A 17,627-nucleotide genomic window follows, 5' to 3' on the forward strand; every position below is an offset into this window, starting at 1 on the left:
CACTCTGCCTCGTGGACAGCAGTGAAAAATATTTAGCCCTGCGTTTCCAACTAACTCCTAGTTCAAACAATATCTACCCACCTTGACTTGATAAAGAGCAGAGTGTTATTCATAGGCATATTGAGAAGATACCAGTATCAGTGTTTCTCCATAATTTTTACCTGTTTGCAAGCTCGAGGACTACTTACTCGTTCCTACTTTGAGTCACTCTGCTGGTAGAAAGACAACAGGATTCTTCCAAGCCCTGCATCAAACATGCAAGAGAGGCTCCAAATTTGGGTTTAAGTCTCATAAAACAGGCCCCTCTATGTCCTCCTTTGTTACCAGCCCCTTCTGCATCCTTGTCCTTCATACCAGGCGATAAAGATTGAAAATCACGGCATGGTTCGAGAGTCGAGGCCAGTTTTGGCAGCACAAAAAGTGCAGGCCGTGATGCAATTACCAGCAGCTACGTGGCCAAGAGACAACTCAGAGCTGAACTTGGCGCCAGGTCAGGTAGCCTTGAGTCCTGCTAACTACTGCATTCAGAGATTAGGCGGATGTAACAATCACCTGAAAGGGGAGATTAAAGCGCCTCTCAATGGGGTCCTTTGTTCTCGGCCTCATTTGATGCTTTTGCGGCCTTTTCAAACCACGTCGCAGAAAGCGCTTTAAATGTTTGCCCCCAAAGCCGGGGCAGCTTCAGTGAGCGGGGAGCAGCGGCGGAGCCGGGAGCGATGGAGAAGGGCCCCTTCTCGGTGGAGTGGCTGGCCCAGAGCAGCCGCGGCGGAGCCCAGGCCGCCGCCCGCCGGCCCCGCTCCCCGCGTGGAGGCACCGGCAGCCGGGAGAGCCCAGCGGACCTCGGTGAGTCCCGCGTTCTCCTCACAGGCGGGTCGCGCGGCGTGACCGTTGGTGGCGGCCGTTAGCGTAACGGCCGCCGCGCGTGGGGCCGTCGGGGAACAGCAGCTGCACGTGCGGCCGCTGCCTACGTCACCGCCCGCGCGGCCCGGCACCCGCACAGAGGGAAGGATCCCCCGCTCCCCCCCCTGACGCCCCATCTTGTCCCCGCAGACGCGCTCCGGCACCGGGAGGCCGCGGACGGCAGCAGCCCCGGGCACGAAGCGGAGGCGGGCGGCGGCGGCCCCGCCGTGCCAGAAGCCGTGGACGGCAGCAGCCCCGGGCACGAAGTGGAGGCGGGCGGAGGCGGCCCTGCCGTGCCCGGGCGACCCCGCACCAAGTTCTCTGCTGCGCAGCTGCAGGAGCTGGAGCGGAGCTTCCGCGAGCAGCGCTACATCGGCGCCAGCGAGAAGCGTCGCCTGGCCGCCGCGCTGAACCTCTCCCAGAGCCAGGTGAGCGCCGCTGGGGCCCACCGGGTCCCCCTCTGCCTGAGGGGGGAGACGGGCCTCGCACCCCCCCGGAGAACCGCGGGAGGTATGAGCAGAGGCGCCCGTGTTCGCCTTGGTAGGCACGTCGTGATCGCCCGGCGGACGGGGACAGTGACAGCGCCTGTCAGGCCGCCTGTCAGCCTTAACCCTCTGTCAGAGGACAAGCTTACAGCCCCGCTTCATCTGGCACAGCTCTGCTCTCTGCCGCAGGTTTGCGTTAAAACGGAGACAGCACAGAAATGTGAAACCGTGAATACAAACTTAAAAGGCGAAAACTCATTGGAGGTAACGGTACTTGCACCATCAGTGGAATTTCCATTTTCAGGCTAATTCTTCCTTCAATTTATGAATATCCTTGATGGTATTGCAGGATTTCTCTTGGAACAGAACTAGCCCTACCCACCTATTTAAATTGCACTGTACTAATCTTGAATTACAGTCCCGCTCCAGATCTTATCTCTGATTGATTGGCTTCCTGTGCATCATGGGGTTGTCACAGTTTGATTTCTCCCTCATGCCAGACAATTACTCTACACTGAATACAGATCAATGTTATTAGCCCTAAATCTTATAACTGTTAATACATTCTGTTACTCAGATAGTAAGTCTGACTTCAGGATGTTTATATGGTTATATAGGATGTACTATATGGAAAGGGGACAAGGGACAAGTGGGTTGGTTCTTGACTTTTTTCTTTTCTTATCCTCAGATAAAGACCTGGTTTCAGAATCGTCGCATGAAATTTAAACGTCAGACTCAAGATGCCAGGGTGGAAGCTCTTTTCTCAGGCCTATTTTTGCCTTATTGTTATCCAGATATTGCTAACTCCAGCTATTCTCAGGGGATGGACATCAATGTCTCTTCTACCTCTACTGTTTCCCTTCACCCAGCTATGCCAAGCCCTGCCTTGTTATTGCCTTCTGTTCCAGCTCAGTCCCTTCAGCCTGTTTTGCCAAGTCCAGCTTTACTGTTGCCTCCCAGCCCAGGATTATCTTGTTACTCTTCTGTCATTCCAGCAACGACTCTAACCGATGACCATAAAAGACTGAGGTTCCAGCCATATCTTCCTTCCTGTTAAAAATGCCAAAGACTATCTGTAATCTAAATAAGAACTGCCAAATATCTCTAGGAGTAATTATTTAACTTATTTTGTTATATTAAATAGATTGATAATTCAACTTTAATTTTTAAAATCAACTTTTGGGGTTTATGTTAAAGGAGAAAAGAATTTGCCTGTATTAGAGAAGTAATACTGAGGGTGTATGTGAAGGACTTGGAACTTCACTTATTCCTACAGTCTTCACTATGCTGTATTGAAATTTCTATATAAATTTTTCTATCCAAAGGTTTGTTTTCAGAAAACAACTCATAATCATGTGGTGATCCCCACTGAAAAGGAGAGTACTCCTCACACTTAAATTTACATAGTAATTATATAACGTAGTAGACAAGAGTGTTAAAAACTTAGACCATTCTGTTTGAGTGTGGGTTTTTAGGGAAATACTTGTAATCTACAGCAAGCACATTGAAATGAAAATGGTACCAAAGTTGTCAGCCCTATGAGCAAAACTGAACAAGTTGTCCAGTATTGTCTTTTATCTGTATGTTCTGCACCATTCCTGAAGTGGCCTCCCCTGTGTGTTGACGCAGATATTCCATTTATGCATTTAGGGAGAGGGAAAGGATTAATTGGCGAGCATGTATTTTGATGCCAGTGTCAAACATACCTGTGATTTAAATCTGCTGATGAAAACATTGGAGTTGTTCAGGTCTCCTGGGATACTCAAAATGAAAATGTTTCAGTTTTTACTTCTAAAGTTTCAGCTGATTTTAAACTGCAGGATTCTGTTAAGCTTGCTATCAGGAACACTCAGGGCTGTTCCTAAAAATCTCAAAGCAAGCTTTATGAAAATGGCAAAGCCGAGCCCTTAGGGAATAATGAGAAACAAAAGATCTTGCATCAGCATAAAGCAGTTGCAATGGGTGTGATTACATCTCCTTCCCTCCCCACTTCATCCTAACCTGCTTGCTAGGTGACAGTTAGACTACTTCGCAATTGTCAAAGGAAAGAAAAACCAAACAAACCCTCCCTTCCAGGGAGAGATTGCTCATAAGAAAAAAAGAGTCGACAAACAGGGCCTACAACAGCTTTGTACCCCACTCTCCCTTTGCCTTCTCATTAACGGTTGTGTTGTGGGGCTGAGAACAACGTTGAAATCAGCCTTTGGTAGAAAACAGGGATATTGAGATACAGGAAGGGATGTACTTCCATCCAAATTCCCGCCTCCTGTGTCTCATCTTCTGTTTAATTATACCCTCTGATGAAAAAAGAAATCCCTGAGCATGCCGTAACGAAGTTACCTCTGAACCTGCTCTCAAGCACTCCTACCTTTCATATCTGGGGCGAGGGTGGGAGACACTGGAAGGAATTTCCCGCTTTCCCAGCACACACCTTCTCAGTGCCACACCAGAACAGCACTGCTCAGAGATGCGGCTAGGCAGCTGAAGGGACAACCTTGCATTTCTTAGTCCCTTTGAACACAGAGTATACAATAGAAGGAAGATGCAGCATGACTCTTCGTGAACGGTCAGCCTGTAATTCCACACCTTGCTTCCCCCGATAACCAGTAAGTTTGCTTCCAACATGTCAACCTGAATCCTCTTGGAGCTAAGACTGCATCTGGTTTGGAACAGCATAATTGGAGAAAAATTCCCTTTTCCCCATCCTTTCACAAGTGAGACGCCCCTAGGCTATTACATTGAAACTCTTGATGGCTCACTGGATTGGAGGGGGAAAATTTAGACAACAATACAGCAACCAACTTAATTTCTAATGCATTTAGAAGATCTTTCAGATGAATAAGGAAACTTCATTAAAATCTAAACGATCAAGACAAAAAAAAGTGTTAATCAAGTTCTTTCAAGAGTGAAAACTGATCCCAGGAAGAACTAAAAACCCAACAAATTTCAAAATTGCTAAAGCAAAAACTTGAGCTACTCCCTTTAAACTTTTCTTCTAAAGGGTTCAATTTACTAAAAAAAAAAAAAAAGTTGAAAATATGCAATTATCATGGGCATTTAGTCGTGAATCAAAGGCCAAATTTGCAGATTAAAGTCACATTTAAATGATATGGCTACAAACTGAACACAATTATGCTCTTAATTTTTTTCACAAAGTATTTGTTTTGTTAATTGTAGAACTTTAAAATTCCATACTGAGGCCTTGAACCATTTAATTTCTGTTTAAAGACACACCGACTTAATTAACACAGCTGACGCTTTCGAGGAAAGATGAGACTGGAAATGCAAAGCAATAAATTGATTAATATTCAGAAGAGAAACTCACCAACAGTTTATCCTTCCTCTTGGGGGATGCACTTAGCCAAAAACAGTGCAATGCAACTGTTAAGGTTCAGGCTCCCAAACACACTCAACAACAGAGAGAATATACCTAACCATGAGCGTAGGAAAGTCAGGTAAGGTGCATTAAAACATCTAAACCCTTCCCCATTACCCAAAACCGATGTTCACGCGAGCACGGTCTTTTACACTGCACGAGTGCAACCTTGATAGAATTGGCGCAGGTTCAGATTTTATTTTTATATATATATGGAAAACTGGGGATGTGAAATGAAAACCAGTTTCTTAACATGCCCATTTCAGACTAAACTTAATATCTTTTCCCTACACCATGGGAAATTTGGCAAAAGCAAGTTTCTGCTGCCACCTTTCTCCTTCCAGTTTCCTTTCATCAGCTTCCTTTCAGTCTATCTTTTGAATAAAGATAGTAGACTACCAATTTTTAAAAAATTAATAGCCTATCAAACAAAAAATGAAGGAGTGGCATCATATCCAATAAATTTTAATATCAATTAGCAAAAATATATAATTATTCCTTTTGATATTTAAGTTAAAATAATAAACACATACTCTTCCAAATTAGACAAGAGATTCTGAGAACACAATAATACCATTACAGCATGCAAAACTTTCCCCCTTTGCCTGCCCCAGTTTTTTTTTCCCCCCTATAATGCGTATACAGGGTGGCATTGCTTGTCCATTTTATTCTGAATAATTGGATGGAAAGAAGGATGAGGAAGAAGGCGCTGATGGTAGTACGGCAGCTCATTTGCCATAAAGCAGTAGGTGCTTTGCGATGCATCGTATCTGGGAAAGGAGAAGCTGAACTGCACAGCAGGCACCGGGGTAAGAGGCAGGAGTCTCTGGTGCTGTGGGGCAAAGGGGTAGTGGAGACCCTCCTGAAACAGGGCTGGATGGGGCCCCGGGGGGTAGCTGTAGAGCGGAGCAGGAGACACGAGGCTGTGCTGGTGGTCCTGTATCTGCCTCTTCAGTTTCATCCTCCGGTTCTGAAACCAGGTCTTGATCTGAGCAACAAAGAGAACGGGGTGGGGAGTGGAGGAGAGAAATTAGGGACTTTGCTTAAAAATAATGTTCAGACTATAAACAACTGTATCTCGTCTGCCTTTGCCATTTTGCTCCACTTGAATTGACAGAGTTGGACTGACGCTTTCGCCCTAGTTAACTCAGGGCAGAGGATCTGAGGGGTGTAGAGGGGAAGAGTGTCCGTGTTCAGTGATTTAGATTAACCACTGAGTCTTTAAGACCATGTGACAAGACCTTGCAAGGTCTACGCAGATCGCCGTATATCAAGGGCAAATAGCTTGCCTTATTAAGAAATACAGGAACCTTGATACTTGCCCGGTACAAAGCGCCCCAAAGATCCTCGAGCGTTAACTCGTTAATTCCCGAGGGATTTCACTACCCTTCCCACAGCCCCTGCTAAACCCAGCTACGTCTGTTCCGGGCCGGGAAGGCCGAAGCCGAGCCTGCCTGCCCCTGTCCGACGGGGCCGGGAAGGAGCCGCTTCCTCCGGGACCCACCTGCATCTCCGAGAGCTGCAAGGCCGCCGCCAGCTTCCTCCGCTCCGAGGCCCCCAGGTACTTCTGGCGCTGGAAGGTCTTCTCCAGCCGGCAGACCTGCTCCGAGGTGAAGGCTGTCCGCGCCCGCCGCTGCCGCCCGCGGGTCCCGCCCGCCGCCGCCGCAGTGCGCTCCCCGCCGGCGCTCTCGCTCTCGTAGCCCGAGGACTCGTCGGCGCTCAGCCAGCCGCCGTCGGGGGCTGCGAAGGAGGAGGGAAGGGGCGGCGGTGAGGTCCCTTCCCCCGGCTCCGGGGGTGCCTCCGCTTCCCCTCGTCCCGTCGGGCTGTCGCACCGACGGGAGTCGAGGTTCTGCGTCCCGTCCCCCCGCGCCCGCTCCCCTTTTCTCCCTTCCTGCCCCCTCCTCACCCACCTGGCTCCGACGGGTACGGGTCGGTGGGCTCCCGGGGACTGGCTCGGTCCCGCTCCGCCGCGCAGGGCTCGCTGTCCGCGGGCTGGCTCGGCCGCGGCCCCCCACGTCGGGGCTCGGCTCTGACCAGGAGGGGGGTGCTGCCGAGAGAGGTGGGGGCGCGGGGAGGGGGCGCGCAGCAGATGTGGGGCCTGACCCCGTGGGGCTTGGTCTCTGCCAAAGGGAGCTCGGCCTGGTTCATGGCGGTGAGGGCCTGGGGGAGCGCCGGGCTCGGACCGCTCTTATATGGGCGCTTCGGTCTCGGGCGGGCTCGTTTGCAAGTGTGAACCCACATCAAAGTGGGAATCGAGCAGAGATAACAGCTGCCAGCGAGGAGGAAAGTTCACACGTGTGGCAAATGTCTACAGCCCCTGGCTCCAGCGTGTCTGCGGGGCCGGGGAGACCCCCTTGAAGTGCAAACCTGCCCATCTCCCCCGGAGGGCAGGGCACGGGCAGGCCCGGCCCCGCGGAGGGGCGTTTAAAGATACCGACGGTGCCGATAACTGCGCGGTTTTACCCACCCCCTTTTCAGCCGCGGGGTCCCGCTTCCGCAGGTACCCGAAACCGGGGACGAGGGATAAGGTCGGCCCAGCCCCGCCGTCGGGCACTTCACCCCGGGGGAGCCGCGGAGACCGGACTCCCTGGGAAAAGCGGTGGGGGGCCGCTATCAAGAAGTCCCTATCCCCGGGGCTGAGCCCTCACCCCCGGGGACCACAGCCGGGCTGCGGGGTTAGCAGCGCCTCGGGCCCTCTCAGCTTGAACTTGGCGCCGTCTGTCTAGCCAGAAAACGCAACAGACCTCCCGAAGAGTTTAGCGATCAAAGCACTAAGTGAGCAGCGAAGCTCGCACCTCATCAACTTCAAACTATCCCCAATCCACACGACGCTTCCCGAGGAGGACGATGCCCTTGTTATGCAGGGAGGACACCGAAATGCCTCCCCAGCAAAGCTCGACTGGGGAAATGCCGGCTGGGGAAAGGGGCATCCCGGCAGCTCAGCCGTCTCCGGGCTCTCCTTGTGTCCAACTTGCACCCGGCTTTTTGCCACCCTAGTGGAAAAGACCTCACCGGCCACGACCCCACTGGCAGTAGCGGTATATGGGTACCACACATTCTAACCCTCGATGCTCCTAAAGACCAGGGAAAGCTACCGCCACGCCTGTAACTGGGTGAATGCCCTGACATTCCTCAAAACTCCTCAATTAGTAATGAAAGATCAGCAAAGAAAATCATATCCGTGCTACTCATTTCCATTGTTTCAAGCGTTCCCGTAACTTGATGGTTACCAGAATGGACAGCACGTTATCGACCCCTCCTGTCCCTGAGGGCCACACCGGCTTATCCCAGCTCTGTCCCCAGGGAAGCGATAAAGCCCGGGCACTAGTGCAATGCAAACACCTTACAAAGCCTACAGAGCCTAGGAGCTGGATTCCTTCTGCAGCTTTGGTTGCAATACCAGCCCCTAAGGGCAGGCATGGGAGAGGCTGTACTTGCCTCGGCACAGCCCTGATAGTAGCTCTGCCCTGCACCCCACAAGGAGCAGGCCCATCACTCTAGCAGAGGTCCAGTTACTCTTGGCACAAGACTGTCATTTTGGCTGATATGCATAAGCCAGTGCAAATGCCCAAGCAGTTGAACACTGGGCTGGAGACCAGACTCCCTCCCTGGGTCAGAAACACATACTTGTGTGTGCCATTGACTGAACCAAACCCACTGTAACAGGAGAGCGTTTAAACCTCATAGCATTTCTTAGACACATTTCAGTCAAACAGAGATAGGTGACTCACTGCCCCCAAAAGATCCAAGTGCCTGTACATTAATTTTAATAATTTCTGGATTTAATAACTATTCCTGAACTGTTACACCTGTGTACGGTCCCTCTTCTTCTGGAGCAAACGCACCACTGTACTCACTATCTCCATCTTATTTCAGGGCAGCCATTTCTGAATAACCCCATGTGCGGACAAATTCAAGCAGAGAAAGTCAGGTTCCACCATGTATAAATTCATCCACAGCAAGTTATTCCTTGTAACACACTGCGTACTATCTGCAGAGCCCAACTGCCTTGCCAAAACCACATTTGGAGGTAGTACCTGAAAACCACTGGGATTCAGGAGCTCTTAAGCTGAGCAGACACCTGCCCAGCAAGCAGTGTGCTCCCCCCTGTGCAGCCTCCCCACTGGTTCTCCAGCAGATGAAACCCGTGCCAAGCCAGGCATCCCCAGGTTCCCTGCGCCCTGCAGTCCCCCCACCCAGGCACAGAGTGACACCCAGGGACTACAGTCTAGGGAACGACACTTCATCCCTACTGCCAAAATTAAACCAGGCACTCAGCGCCGAGCCCAAAAGGACCAACATGTGCATTTGTAATTATACATTATGTGTCTTATAGAGGGAAATCGTTAGTACCCCTGCATAGCTGCTGCCATTTCCCCTGTCATTTGACTGAGTATGCAGGTAAGCAGCTGACCCATCCCACTGTTTGCTGAAAGTCAATTAAAAAATTACTTTTTCCTTTTTTTTTTTAAATTAGAATCCAATCTGTATTGCGTGTTGAACAAGATGTTTATACCCAGCCATAGGATTCCCACACACACACCCTGGGTGAATATAGCTGCATCTGTGGACCACAAAACCCTGGAACAGATGGGGAAGGGTGGGAGGTGTTATGTGGCTGTTGTAGCTCCCATCAGAAAGAGGTGGCAGCTTGAGAAACTTGAAAACTTTGATGACCCTGGGTGGATGGAGGCTCTCCTCCCCTCACCTTGCAGAAATATGGTGCTTAAAGGAGACCCAAATTTACTTCCATTCTATTCTTTTGTATCACTTGAAACTTTTGTATCATTCAATTTATGTATAATCATGATCAAAAAGAGATCCATTTTTTTAGGGAAATTAATATCTTTTCAAAAGAATTCTGTATACCCAGAATTTGGAGATAATGTAGAATCTTGGAAAATACATGTATTTTTCTTACACGATTTGTATTAAGAACATAGTGAACCCATTTCTCCAAATCATATTTCAAAACATTTATTGTGCTGCATTTGCGTGTAAGCCTCACAACCATAAGAAACATGCTTGCTTCAAGAAATTTACTGTTAGCTTATGTGCACTTGTAACTTAGTATGACACCCTGAAATTTAGGTCCAGTGATTAATGCCAGGATGTGAGAATTACAGCTAATGTCATTAGGACACAGTGCTCTTTTCATGTAAGCTCTGCAAGACTTCTAGGGACAAATGATAGATTTACCTCACTAGTACATAACGGGAATATGTCTTTTGGGGCCTTGTGCATGCATGCAACGTATAAGCCTATGAGAACAGGCGGTACTGTAGCAGCTCTGCATGCATGAAGGTATTGTTGGGGGCAAGCTTCATCCCATTATATAGGCTGCAACGTTTCCTGCACCGGTTACTAGAAGCTCGAGTACTTGCACTCCCCAAGAATGCTATTGGTGTGCCAATGTTTAAGTCCTTCAACATACCATCACACCTGTTTTTGTGTGACAGCGTGAGAAAAAAATGGCCACAAGTTGGAAAACAGAGGAATAATTCTTCTCAATAAAAATAATTTCTGGCATAATTGGGCAAATTTTCAGGTTCCAAACTTTCCTTCTACTGGCCGTGTTTGTAAGAAGTAGTCCATGAAAAAAAACAGCATACTGAGCAAATTATCACAGCATTTATCATAGATTAAGAGCTGATGTACTAGGTCACCAGACCTGGGACCTACTGAGTTAGTGGCTCCATCATAGGCAGATCTCATTTATCTTTCTGAAAAGCCCAGATATTTCAAAGTCTTCTTGACAAAACTGGAAAAGTGGGGATGATAGAGGATGCAGTGAGAACAACTACAATGCCATCTCACTCCCCGCGGGGGAACCAACCAAACAAACCAAAAAACTAAAACCCAACATCACACACAAACCCCAAAACCCCACTATGTTTAGCTGCACAAACAGGCAGCAGTGTTTTAGGAGAGAGCCTGCGGCAGCCCTTCAGAGGTAAGTAAGATGACTTACTGCAGGGAAGGAGGTTAACATTGCTGGAAGCGCAGGCAAAACAAGACATTTTGCCCTTCTCCAGCCGGGGCCATAGAAAACTCAGGATCGTAGCGAGCAGCAGGGCCCGTGCCGGGCTCCCCGCCCACGGCCGGTGGGACAATTGATCACTGTTTGTACCCTCCGCTGCTCCCCTTTGGAAATGCTAACTACGTTATTCAGCGCCTCCTTTGATGTCCTGATAGGTGCTATTAGATAGTCAATTAGGCATCAACGAGATCGATTGTTTCGGAATAGATGCTCCGCTGTTTGAAGTACCCGTGAACACTAACAGGGCCATCAGCCAGTCGCTCCTTTGCCCACGGGAACAATGCGGGATAACACACAATAAACGACAAACGCCACTGACTCACTCGGCAGCGCTGCACCCTCTTCCCTCCCGGCTCACACGCTGCAAGCCCAGATATTCCTATTCAGCCGCTGTGGGCAAGCTCGTGCTTTGCATTAAAAACAGTTTATCGGGGAAATCTCATTCAGGTCTTTGCGCAACTAATGGACAAAGCGCCTAGATAAGCTAAGTACAAGTTAGCTCGAAACAAAATAGCACTCGAGTTCCCATACACACCATCACCACGCTGCCTGAGGACTTGTGACACCTCCACAGTTGTTCAGAATTGCCCAGGTGAAATAACTAAGCACTAAAACAAGAATTAAAGCACTTAACCTACCTGAATACCAAAGAGCTGCCGGGATTAGCTCCCTACTAAATACCTTTGGAAGATAACGGTAAATCGAGGCCTAGAGAGCCTAAGAAATAGCTGTAAAGGAAAAGTAGTAAAGTCTGCACGAGGAACAAGTTGAGACCAAGAGATCTCTCCTCTTTCTTCCTGCCCCCGCTTCGGTGGGATTTATCAAGTTAATTGTCGTCTAATTGCGTATCAAAGGAAGAGATAATGGGCAGCAATTAGATGTAATGGCCTGCCAGTGCGAGATCTCTCCCGATTAGCACACAACGCCGAATAACTTCACCTGGTTTGTAAAGAGGTCCCTGGAGTGGCTCCACCGTGTCTGGGAGCCGCAGGGGGGGCAATACCCCGACCCTATTCCCAGTCCCCTGTTGGCTGCTCTCGCCAAATTGGGACAGGCGTTAACGAGCACGGGCTGCAGACGGCTCCCTGCCATTACCGCTGTGCTAATTCAATCATGTTTCTCCCCCTCCGCGCACGCACGGCAGGGGAGAAAGGCTTTGAAGTTAGTGCTCTGGCAATTTTCCCCTCCCATCCCCTTTTCCTCCCCGGGGAGCCCAGTTTCCAGGTTACCCAGCCTCTTCCTCGAGAGCCGCCAGGCCGGGGGCTCCAACAGTTTCACCGCACAAGCATTAAACTGCTCCTCCCCAGCTAATCGACTCGGATTTTCCATTTGTAGCTCCTTTGCAGACAAAGCTTTGTCTTGCCGGAGAGCATTCCGGTACCGATGGTTATTGTGATGCGATTAAAGACACAAAGGGGGGAGTGCTAGAAACGAAGGGGCTCTCAGCCGCGCTGGGGGAAGCAACCGGGGAGGTTATCTGCGGGGCTGCTAGCCGCCTGGCTAATGCCGGCCCTGCGGCTTGCAGCGCCAGCGGGAGCGGTGCCGGAGCAGCATCGCTTTGCTCTCCGGCGAGGGGCTGCCGGCGCGCAGGGGTCCTGCGCTGCCGCTAACGCACCTTTATTGCTGCCGGGGGTAAAACATAGCGGATGAGAAATTCAAACGAGTAGGAATAAAACATGAAGGGACGGCTGGGTTTCTTTCCCCCAGATCAAAGGCAAAAACTTGCAACCACGTTTTAGTAACAGAATTGGACCGCTTTAGCAAAACTGAGATGATTTTAGTTGCAGTTTTCTAGACCGCTGGAATGTGGCAGTTACCTTCTAGAGAAAGACAACTTGTGCAGGCAGAAGAGGAATTATGATGTAGATATTCGGAGGAATCCGCTACTATCAGGGACTCAGCCAAGTGAGCATCACTTCTCGCGTTCATTTGAGCAATTGTCGGGAAACGGGAAAATATTTGCAAGCCAGCGCTGTCGAAACACTGGCAAGGCATTTCGTGTGCCTGTTGAGTATACATGTGGCCAAAGAGTCATTATGTTAAGTGATCATTAGCACCTTTTCAAACAGAGCCCGGCTTCTCCCTCGCCAGCCCCTCTGCAGCTCACACCCCCACAGGCAGGACACCCCGTTAACCCCGCTCACCAACCCGCGCCCCCACCGCGAACCCCCCCGCCTTAGCAAGACTACAGGGATCCGCATACACGCACCCCGCAAGCAAAGCCTCCACCTCCGAAATTGCCCCCATGGCCGGTGCCGCTCGGCCCCGCAGCCCTGCTTGTCCCAGCATGGTCCCCACAACCCCCGCGGGCTTAAATCGTGGCAAAATTGCAACGCTACATGTTGTCCCGACAACCCCAATTGCCTCTGTCCTGCTCTAAACCTTTGGACGGAGGGGGAACTGCTTCCCGTGCCCCTCCGAGCCCCGCTGGACCTCGGGAGACAGCTCACCCGGGGTATCTGGAGCCCCCGCTAAGGTGTGCTCCTGCCTCTCCTCTTCCTTATTGCCCTTCTTGGGGGGTAGGGTGGGTGGGGAGAGCTTCCGCCCAAACCCTGTCCCCACGGGTGGGAGCACTTTGTTGTCCCTCTCTCCCCGCGAGCCCTTTCATCTCTCTCTCACTTCCCCCGGCCCCAGCTGCGGCGGTGCCCGTCCCCTCCTTCCCTTTCACCCTCCTCCCCGTTTGGTCCGGGTTTGGGACGCTCCCGCGGTGCTGAGGGCAGCCCCGGGCCCGGCCGGCCCCCTCGGAGGTTTGCGCCCCCCCCCCCAGCCCCCGATACCCCCCGGTCTGTCTTCTAACAGCACGAAGGGCTATTACTATTCCTTTTGTACGGGGTGAGCATTTAGAGGAGAGGCGGGGTCCGCCTCTGTGGCCATACAAGATTATAAGGGGATCACCTAACCCCTCTACCACAACCCCTTCAAAATGGGATAGCCAAGTCGGGTCTCACACTTAAGACCTCCCCCCGCCCTCTCACGGTAAACTGTATATTCATTGACCTTCACAGTTTTGTTATTTTAAAAATGTCACTGCTTTAGAGCAAAGAAAATATTCACCATTGCAGAGCTCTTTCTGGAAATATCCCAGTTCCCTAATGACATTTGAAAGAGCCAGAAAATTGCAGATTTTATGTGGTTTTTTTTTTTCCTTTGAATCGATATAGCCGTTTAGTAATACCTGACTTTGAGAAATAAGCCTCCCTTCAATGGAAATTTTTATCTCGTGTCAACAAATTTCCTTAATCCCAAATGCATCATATTCCCGAAGAGATCTCAGCAAGATTGATAGCACCTGAGCCCTTATTAGTTTTCTGAAACTCTAGCATTAGAACCACATTAACTGTGCAATTGCAAGCAAATACTAATATCTCAAAAGGCTAGGAAAATACGGCATGGATTACAAAACAATTAAAGAGACTTCCAAATGTGACAGCTACTCAGAAAATCAAAGGCCATAACCTTCAGCAGCACATAATGTTGCTTTTTACCAGGCAAGTGTACTCAAGTGGCAGATCGGCCCCTGTATACAAAAGAAAATAGGTGTGTTTGAGGATGACTGACAGAGAACCTTCAGACCATTCTTCAGACCATGAGCCCAGATTACAAGTGCGCCGGAAGTCTTCTAATAACACGAGATCAACTCTAAAGTGATGGAAATTTTTATTGCTCTTTTCATGTTAGTAGACAATTGACTTTGAAAGATTTATGGCAACTTACATCAGTCAAGGATCATTTCTCCAAGCCCTGTCTCTAGCCTGAAATCAGACTATTTTGATCTTAAAGTTTTCTAGAGCGCTATTCAAATTAAAAAAAAAAAAGTGCATGGCACAATGGTAACAACTTTGCTACCATTTAGGGGAAAAAACAGCTTTGGAATGTTGCATTTCTTTTGATAATCACACTCATACCCCATTAGGTGCATGTGAGATTCTGAGATACTATTTTGTTGATAAGTTTCAAGGCTATATTCTTTCCAAGACCTGTTTACTACTAATCTACTGAGACCGCACATGAAAGTGTGAAGATAGATTTACATATTTATTTAGAAAGTAACATTTTAAGTCTTAAAATCATATCCTATATGTTATTTAAAGAGCTCCAACAGAAAGCATCCATTCTGCAACTAAAGCAAGCCCAGTATTGAGTAATAGGTGCATCCACACATTTGGATAAATGCACAGTCCCATCAGAGAACGTGCCACCTAGGAAGTGGCTGAAGGGGTTGGATACTTGCTTTAGAGGACAGGGAAATGCACACTTTTTTGCACTCACCCTCAATAAATTGCAGGGAGGGAAGAACAGCTCTAGAGAATAAGGAGTCTATGCTTCCTTTAATAAAGAGGAGCTCTCTTTTAGGGTAGGGTAAACAGCTCTAGAATCCTCGTGGAAGGAATTCACATGAAAGCTGAAAAAACTTTCAGTTTATTAAAAGATTCCATTTATATTAGTGTTTGCCCCACTGTGTTTCTATTTTACATGGTTGCCTATAAATGCAGAGGTCGGGAGACCATGGTCCAGATCCAGATTGTCCAGTGCATCTCTGTAAAATAGTTTGCTCAGTGCTGCGTCATAACTCCACCAGGCAGTTACAGACAAGGGCAGCCCAGATAGCTATCAGTAGTGCAAATCCTTCTTAGTCATAGTCCATATTGGAGGGTTAGACACCCAGCAAGAAAGCTCTGGGATCCCTGTACCCTACAAAGCAGGGTGCCGCCCAAAAGCCCACAGGCTGTGCTCTGCAGGCGCTGCTGAGGTCCAGGGTGGGTGCTGGCAGCGCCGTCAAGGTGAGGCCCCCAGAGGCAGCCCCTTGCCGGGGCAGAGGTGGTGGCTGGGCCACGTATGTGAGCGGCACGGGCACAACGCCGCTGTGAGGTCCGTAAGGGAGAGGGGGGGGGCTGCAGAAAGGCTCCGTCCTCAGCTCCTGCAGCTGCCGCTTGAGCTTCATTCGCCGGTTCTGAAACCAGGTCTTGATCTGGGGGAAAGGGGAGGCGGGAAGGAGGAGAGGTGAGGTTACCCAGCCCGTGCCACGGCCCATGCCCAAGCCGTGGCCCATCCCGTGGCCTGTGTCCCCCCAGCTGCCCTGCCCAAGCCCCCCCGCTCACCTGCACCTCCGAGAGCCCCATCCTGCCGGCCAGCCGGCGCCGCTCGGCGGCCCCCAGGTACTGCTGCCGCTGGAAGGAGCTCTCCAGGGTGCTGAGCTGCTCGGCGCTGAAGGCTGTGCGCAGCCGCCGCCCCCCGCCCCGGCCGCCAGGCTCCTCGGGGCCCGAGCACTCGGGACCCCCCTCCGGCGGGGGCTGCTCCGCTCCCCACGGCCGCTCTCCTGCTCCTGGGAAGAAGGAGGAAAGGGGTCAGAGAGGCCTGGGAACCGCGTGGGTGCCCGCCCGCCTCCTTCGCTTCCGGGCAAACACCACACAGTTGGTCCTTAGCCGGAACCCGGGGGTGGCACAGGGCCCGTCCGTCCTCCCCGTCCCAGCGCCGGAGCACCGGTATGCCCCGACAGCCGCGGGGAATCCGCGGTTACCTGCAGCGGGGGGGGTCGCCAAGCGCTCCCTGCTCCTGCCGCCCGTCCCGTCCCGCGGGCCGGCAGACCGCTCCTCGCTCCGCTCGCTCAAGCCGGGGCTGGAGCCAGGCCGGTGACCCAGGGCCGCCGAGGATGATCGGTGCGGGGAGCCCTCGGTGGGGCTCTTGAGGGCCTGGCTGCTCTGGGACAACCACTCCACAGAGAAAGGGGCCTTGGTCATCCTGCCTTGTTTCGGAGATGCCGGGAAGGAGGGTGTCGGGGAGCACGGCTCCTCCTTTATACCGCAAGTCCCGGAGGAAAACGTTGTTTGTGTAAATACACATCAAAGGGCCAGATAAGTATCATCTAATTGCCATCAGTCCTCCCCCCCAACAAAAGATACCGTTCACACATTGCCACAGCTCGCGGAGGCTCGGCTCCGCCGTGTCTGCCCCTGGAGGACTTCACTCCGCCGTCAGTGATTTACAGCTCTTGTTACATCCTATGCCCATGCAAATGGCATTTATAGAGCTGAGCGGCCTCAAACAGCGCTGGGGAATGCACCCCCGGGGGAGCGCACATGGACCAGCATACCCAGACGCTGGCGGGAGAGGGAACGCTGCTGCTCCCGATCCCCCTTCCCCTGGAGTTGGCTTTTTCATTCCTTTTCAAGCAGAGGATCCACTGTCTAAAGGGATCTTCTCAAGCGTGCTCCTCTTTGGGCTGAGCACCGTGCTCCCGAGACAGCCTGAGGCAAGCAAGTAGATAAACTCACTCATTGCATTCTCCTGGGACTGCAGCATCAGGTTATAAGCACCAGGCATGGGGTGAGGGGGTTGGAGGAGAAGGCTGTGAAACAGAAAGGTAAAGGTCAAGGCTGTTCGGTTGTACCAATCGTCTGGCTCCTGGCTGCTCATTTAAAGTATGCTTTCCGGACTAAAGAATCAGAAAAAAACAATTGTCTCAGAATTAAAGTTGTGCTGGGATTTTTGCTGAGGTTACAGAATCCATACCATATCTTCCCTCCCAGATCTCTTGCAGTTGTGCAGGTCACACAGGTTTATCTGCTTTCTCTCCCTGTCTTTCCTCTTATTACCTTACGCTTGTCTTTCAGAAGTGTTCCTATCCCATCTTTGGCTTTTGTGTGCACCAGGAACACTTGGCTGCTCCAGTAATGCCCCTGTAGTACATTGACAAAAGGTTCCTAGTGTTTTATGGGCAGTTTTTCACTGTGGGGTAACCATGAATTCCCTCCCCTTTCCATCCCCCCTCCCGTGCAAGAAAAGAGTAGGACTACAGCACCACTGATAACTCCTATCACACCCCTGC

At 50.7% G+C, this 17,627-nt stretch overlaps 3 protein-coding genes across 3 annotated transcripts; 1 reads left to right on the forward strand and 2 right to left on the reverse strand.

The window, feature by feature from the left end:
• Window positions 1–580: 580 nt before the first annotated feature.
• Window positions 581–3,443, forward strand: LOC141745111 (homeobox protein vex1-like). The gene is made up of 3 exons (XM_074592274.1): window positions 581–843; window positions 1,051–1,328; window positions 2,074–3,443. Exons 1-3 carry the CDS (start codon window positions 717–719, stop codon window positions 2,440–2,442), a joined length of 774 nt encoding a protein of 257 aa, XP_074448375.1. The 5' UTR covers window positions 581–716; the 3' UTR covers window positions 2,443–3,443.
• Window positions 3,444–5,108: 1,665 nt separating this feature from the next.
• On the reverse strand, window positions 5,109–11,580 carry LOC141745060 (uncharacterized). The gene is made up of 4 exons (XM_074592173.1): window positions 11,440–11,580; window positions 6,672–7,030; window positions 6,266–6,501; window positions 5,109–5,749 (listed from the first exon to the last, which is right to left on the reverse strand). Exons 2-4 carry the CDS (start codon window positions 7,000–7,002, stop codon window positions 5,390–5,392), a joined length of 927 nt encoding a protein of 308 aa, XP_074448274.1. The 5' UTR covers window positions 7,003–7,030; window positions 11,440–11,580; the 3' UTR covers window positions 5,109–5,389.
• Window positions 11,581–14,273: 2,693 nt separating this feature from the next.
• LOC141745342 (uncharacterized) lies at window positions 14,274–16,539 on the reverse strand. The gene is made up of 3 exons (XM_074593019.1): window positions 16,320–16,539; window positions 15,901–16,124; window positions 14,274–15,770 (listed from the first exon to the last, which is right to left on the reverse strand). Exons 1-3 carry the CDS (start codon window positions 16,537–16,539, stop codon window positions 15,456–15,458), a joined length of 759 nt encoding a protein of 252 aa, XP_074449120.1. The 3' UTR covers window positions 14,274–15,455.
• Window positions 16,540–17,627: the final 1,088 nt, after the last annotated feature.

This window comes from Larus michahellis, chromosome 6 (assembly GCF_964199755.1).
Source record: "Larus michahellis chromosome 6, bLarMic1.1, whole genome shotgun sequence".
Lineage (NCBI taxonomy): Eukaryota > Metazoa > Chordata > Aves > Charadriiformes > Laridae > Larus > Larus michahellis.

Bases quoted from the DNA above. Each gene is read 5' to 3' on its own strand.
- LOC141745111 (XM_074592274.1), top strand. From the start codon at position 717: ATGGAGAAGGGCCCCTTCTCGGTGGAGTGGCTGGCCCAGAGCAGCCGC. The intron at 844-1,050 runs GTGAGTCCCGCG...TTGTCCCCGCAG, and splicing joins GGAGAGCCCAGCGGACCTCG to ACGCGCTCCGGCACCGGGAG. The intron at 1,329-2,073 runs GTGAGCGCCGCT...TCTTATCCTCAG, and splicing joins TGAACCTCTCCCAGAGCCAG to ATAAAGACCTGGTTTCAGAA.
- LOC141745060 (XM_074592173.1), bottom strand. From the start codon at position 7,002: ATGTGGGTTCACACTTGCAAACGAGCCCGCCCGAGACCGAAGCGCCCA. The intron at 6,502-6,671 runs GTGGGTGAGGAG...CCTCCTTCGCAG, and splicing joins CCCGTACCCGTCGGAGCCAG to CCCCCGACGGCGGCTGGCTG. The intron at 5,750-6,265 runs GTGGGTCCCGGA...TTTGTTGCTCAG, and splicing joins TGCAGCTCTCGGAGATGCAG to ATCAAGACCTGGTTTCAGAA.
- LOC141745342 (XM_074593019.1), bottom strand. From the start codon at position 16,539: ATGACCAAGGCCCCTTTCTCTGTGGAGTGGTTGTCCCAGAGCAGCCAG. The intron at 16,125-16,319 runs GTAACCGCGGAT...CCTTCTTCCCAG, and splicing joins GGCGACCCCCCCCGCTGCAG to GAGCAGGAGAGCGGCCGTGG. The intron at 15,771-15,900 runs GTGAGCGGGGGG...CCTTTCCCCCAG, and splicing joins TGGGGCTCTCGGAGGTGCAG to ATCAAGACCTGGTTTCAGAA.